This window comes from Sinocyclocheilus rhinocerous, unplaced genomic scaffold (genome assembly GCF_001515625.1).
Source record: "Sinocyclocheilus rhinocerous isolate Xijiao unplaced genomic scaffold, SAMN03320098_v1.1 scaffold3084, whole genome shotgun sequence".
Lineage (NCBI taxonomy): Eukaryota > Metazoa > Chordata > Actinopteri > Cypriniformes > Cyprinidae > Sinocyclocheilus > Sinocyclocheilus rhinocerous.
In genome coordinates, this window is record NW_015625126.1 from 25,907 (window position 1) to 30,751 (window position 4,845).

General features: G+C 42.6%; 1 protein-coding gene across 1 annotated transcript in view; it reads right to left on the reverse strand.

The window, feature by feature from the left end:
* The window catches only part of LOC107749695 (protein phosphatase 1 regulatory subunit 21-like), a 14,876-nt gene that overhangs the window by 5,994 nt on the left and 4,037 nt on the right, over positions 1-4,845 (reverse strand). Inside the window, exons 7-13 of the mRNA XM_016564843.1 lie at positions 4,469-4,615; positions 4,080-4,172; positions 3,567-3,788; positions 2,592-2,627; positions 2,392-2,508; positions 1,306-1,404; positions 1,103-1,231 (exon numbers count right to left, since the gene is read on the reverse strand). Of these exons, the coding sequence (XP_016420329.1) occupies positions 1,103-1,231; positions 1,306-1,404; positions 2,392-2,508; positions 2,592-2,627; positions 3,567-3,788; positions 4,080-4,172; positions 4,469-4,615 (843 nt within the window). The remainder of the gene's footprint in view (positions 1-1,102; positions 1,232-1,305; positions 1,405-2,391; positions 2,509-2,591; positions 2,628-3,566; positions 3,789-4,079; positions 4,173-4,468; positions 4,616-4,845) is intronic.

Here is a 4,845-nt window from a genome sequence, read left to right on the forward strand (position 1 = left end):
GTTTCAGACGGCGCGCGAACACCGAGTTGCTCTTTTGCATCTCCTCATGTTTGAACAGACACATACGCACAGAATTATGTCAATAGTACCCGTCTCAACGATCATTCTCGTAAACGCAGTCGGTTATGTTTTAAATGAATGTAAACAGCTGAGAAAGAAATCGGATGTGTATCATTATACTGGATCCGTGCAGTCGGATTTAAAGGGACAGCAGCCTATAAATACGTGCTGCTGAATATGTCACTAATGTTAATCAAACAACAAAACCGCTATAACAAAGATTAATCTAAATTTAATTCATACAGTGAACACTATGCAGTGTTATTTTACACTTAATTATTAAATTTCTGTATCTGAATACTACTGTTTATTTTATCTATGCTTGTAAATTGTGTATTTGTTCTTTTTTTCCCCCTTTTTCTTTCTTTTTTTTTACTGACTGTTCACTTGCCTTTAATCATGTTTGAACTTTCTCAGACTATAGTTTTTGCTGTGGTATATGAAGAAGTACTTAAGGTGTATGGAAAGCAAAGTCACAATGATATGAAATTAGTGTCATTCATTTTTTTGTTTGTATGTTCACATTGATGTTAAAATGACATTTTCTGATTTGTGACATTACTTTTTATGTACTGCTAAAACACTGCTGGTCACTTTCAGAAGTTGTAGTGATTCTTTCTTTTCCAAGAAAGAATGTGAAACAAATTGGTTATATAATTTTCATTTTTAAATATTTTAAAATATAAATGTAAATAGATTTTACACACTTTAAGCAATATCGTATAGCATATCGCATTTTTCTTCAATATCGCACAGCCCTAATACATACTGTATATTCACATAAAGTGATAGATATACTATACAGCTAATTCACACAGCAGCTGAACAGCTAAAAATGTTTAGCTAAAAGAGTTTATGTCCTGTAACATCTGCATTCGTTTCCATTCAACTGTCACACATTGCAGCTATCCCTCGTAAGATATCAATGAAGAAAGAGTTTTAAAATGAAGAAATCGAAGTCATATTTGAGAGCTAAAATGATCCCGGGACACTGCATGTGGATGCTAAGGACTGAAGCGCTGTGCTGATGTTGAGGTCTGACCTTGGAGGCGAGCTTGAGCGAGTCGATCTGGTCGCGCTGCTTGCTGAGCGTGTCGTTCATGCTGCACAGGTGATCGCTCATCATGCTCAGCTGGTCTTCATAGCTCCTCTTGGTGGTGCTGAGCTCGTCCTGAAGCACAGCAGAGCGTGTCAGCCAAACACAACACCACACACGGAGTCAGGAGAGCGCTGCTCTAGCCGTACCTGCAAGCGCGTGGTGTTCTGATGAGCCAGCTTCAGCTCCTCCGTCAGCGTCTCGCGGGACGTCTCTGCCATCGCCAGGCGTTTGGCCACAGCTCGACACTGGAAGAGCAGACACGGTGATCGCTTCTGTTCCCCTCAAATAAAGCAGCATGTGCTGAAGCGTCTGCGTCTCAATATATGAGAACGTGAACACAGGAACACACTTCATCTCCAGAGCTGCTCTGAGACTCACTTCAGCAGCTTCACAGTTTACTTTGAGAAAAACTACCGGCAGATACAGACTGAAACTGAAAGATCTTCACGACAACCTATTCAAATAAAAGCTGAAGGAATTATGACAGAAATATATTACTATCCTATTCTAAAATGTACTTCTCAAAGTAATAACAACAATATTAATATTGTAAAGGAATATCATACAACCAAGATATTTTTTCATCCATGTTGAAATGTATACACTTCTGCTGTGCTGCATCTTATGTGACCACAACTAAAAATGCAAAGTTTTGTAGTAAATTAAGTGATTACATTTTAAAAGATCAATGAAACTGCTAAAGTTGTTAACCATTTTTTATGATACATTTGTATTTAATTATAAAACAGAATCCAGGAAAAAATAAAATAGAAAACAGATTTCTTTGGGCCTTAAATCAAAAGGTATCTAACTCGGTGAACAGTTTACATTCATTCTCAAGGTCTTAACAAACTTGTGGAAAGCTTTTCCTTCCCCATCAATGGTAAATGAATATCATAATAAATATGGAAAAAAATGATCATAATGTTTGGCCATATGGCCGCAGCCCTACTGATAACCCACATCAGACTCTGTGACAATGGCTATTTTCCACTTAAAACTACTACTGTATGTTTATTGATCATTTCTGAGTATTGATTATTCTCATGTAGGGTTCGGTTAATTGTCTTTGATCGCTCAGTCATTTCCTCGAGTCTCTGCAGCACTGACATATGATCACAATATAAACACAACACATCTAGATCTGAATGCAGACGATCTCACATATCCAGAGGATCTCAGTTTTAATGGCTCCTGAGGTCTGCCGGCTGAAGTGTGCTGTGATGACTGACCTCAGCGTGGAAGTGGACGGCTTTACTGTCACACATCTGCAGCTGAGAGGTGAGCTCTGACACGCGGCTCATGTAATGATGCTTGATCAGATGTTCACGAGACTCCTGATCTGCAGCCTACGGCACACAAACACCTCATGATTCATATTCATACAGTATCACGGAGTGTGCAGATACAGTTAATGAACATGAATACATACGCTCTCGCTGCAGGGAGTGATGGTCAGCATCCCGATCTGACAATACAGACACATCAGAACACATTACAGACAGTAATATCTGATAACAGATTATATAACCCGTACTGCATACCCCAGTTTTAAACAAAGTTCAGGTTACATGAAGTTATAATCTACAGTAAAAAAACACCTGCCACAAAGTAGTAGTACACGTGAACTCTATGACACACACAGGAAATATGAATGATTTAAAATGAAAATGAGTTTTCTGGATTCTCCTGATTCAGGAGCTCATGTCTGTGATTGTGACACTCCTCAGAGCACAAACTCCACTAGAAAGGTGTTCACCCTTTGAACAACACGCCGTCTGCTGTGCTAAGCGTCGCTCCTGCAGAGGACTGTGTATGATTCTCCCGCTGATGCCGTGATCTGATCATGACCTGTCGTGAATCTCTGCCTTTGTTTATTTGAGGTATCGTCAACTTGTTACTTCATGGTTTTTGTACATGATTTGTTCGGTTTGGATTTAGAGGTTTGAATGGAAATGCACACAATCCACAATAATGAAAAAGCACATCAGTCATTTTCAAAATCGTTTCTTCTGATCTGAATATGGGTCTATGAACTTGTATTGTGCTTGGATTTATTGTAATGCTGAAATCGGTGTATTGGTGTTTAGTGCATATGAACTTGTATAAATGCCTGAATGAATATGTGAATATATTTAGTTTTGCTTGCTTTTGTTCATTAATGGTCAATGGTACTGAATGAAGAAAGAACAGGATTTTATGGGGATTATATAAAAGTTCTGATTAACTGTATTGAGTAGATTCCAGTTTAAACTATAAACGACTGAATAATTCATTGTAAACTGTCAACTGACGCTACCAGGCCACGCACCTCTTTAAAATACCAAACCATCAGGACACACAGGAGTGTTTGAGAGCATTCACTGACCCTCTGATCCACACATGAATGTGTGTGTGTGTCACTCACCACGCTGCTGTCCTGAAGGGGCTCTGGAGCGTCAGCACACTCGGGATCAGGGCCGTCTGCGGCGCTGTGTGTCTCTGCTGGACCTCCGTCGGTGATCTGAGCCTCCAGCTGAGCGATGCGCTGAGTCTCCTTCTGCAGACGCACCTGCCCCAGCTGAGCCTCCAGCAGCCAGTGCTCCTTCTCCTGCTCCAGACGAGAGATCTTCTCCTGACTCTGAGCCACCTGACGAGCACACACCATCAGCACACACACACACACACTCACTCACACACACACACGCACTCTCGCACGCTCACACACACACGCACTCTCGCACGCACACGCACTCTCGCACGTACACACACGCTCACACACACACACACACACTCACGCACACTCGCACTCCCGCGCACGCACTCCCGCACACGCGCACTCGCACACGCGCACTCTCACACTCTCACACGCACACTCACACACACCGACACCGTCAGCACATACACACACTCACTCACACACACACACACACACACGTACCTGCTGCATGAGTCCCTCTCTGCTCTCTGTAGAGCTCGTCAGGACGTGTCTGTTTGCTAAAGCTTCTCTGTACGGCACAGACTCGGAGCGCACCTGAACACACAACAACGCTCAGTCAAGTGAACAATACAACGACTCAATTTACTGCGTCTGAAGGACTGGACTGCACAGAGTAGGACTTGAAGTCTGAACTGCATGGGTTTAGAGTCCCGCTCTGATCTCTCTCTCCCCCAATGACATGAATCATACTTTTCAGGTCAGAAACTACGAAAATCTGGATAAATCTGGAAAAATCTCATCCCTGTTTGTGGGAGTCTCCTAATTCACAGTCTGTCCCACAGGACTGCAGAGCTCAGACGTTCAGACGTGTGTGAGTGAGTGGTGAAGACCTTTCTGATGGTGCTCATGTAGGTGGCAGCACGTCTCTTGTTCTCCATCACGCTGTCGGCCTGCAGCGGGTTTATGAAGCCTCCTCGTGGACTGTAGCCGGGACACGACGCCAAGAAATCCAGGCTGTTGCTGAAGAAGGTGGCCATCTTGAAGAGATATAATTATGACTGAATGAACAGAAGCGCAGGTGTGTGTGAGTGAGTGAGTGTGTCTGTGAGTGAGTGAGTGAGTGTGTGTGTGTGTATGTGTGTGTGTATGAGTGAGTGAGTGAGTGAGTGAGTGAGTGAGTGTGTGTGTGTGTGTATTAGGGGTTGAACGACTTCTGATTTTTTAAAGTCGACTTTTATGTGATGACAGTAGAGTCGAAGTCGCCTAG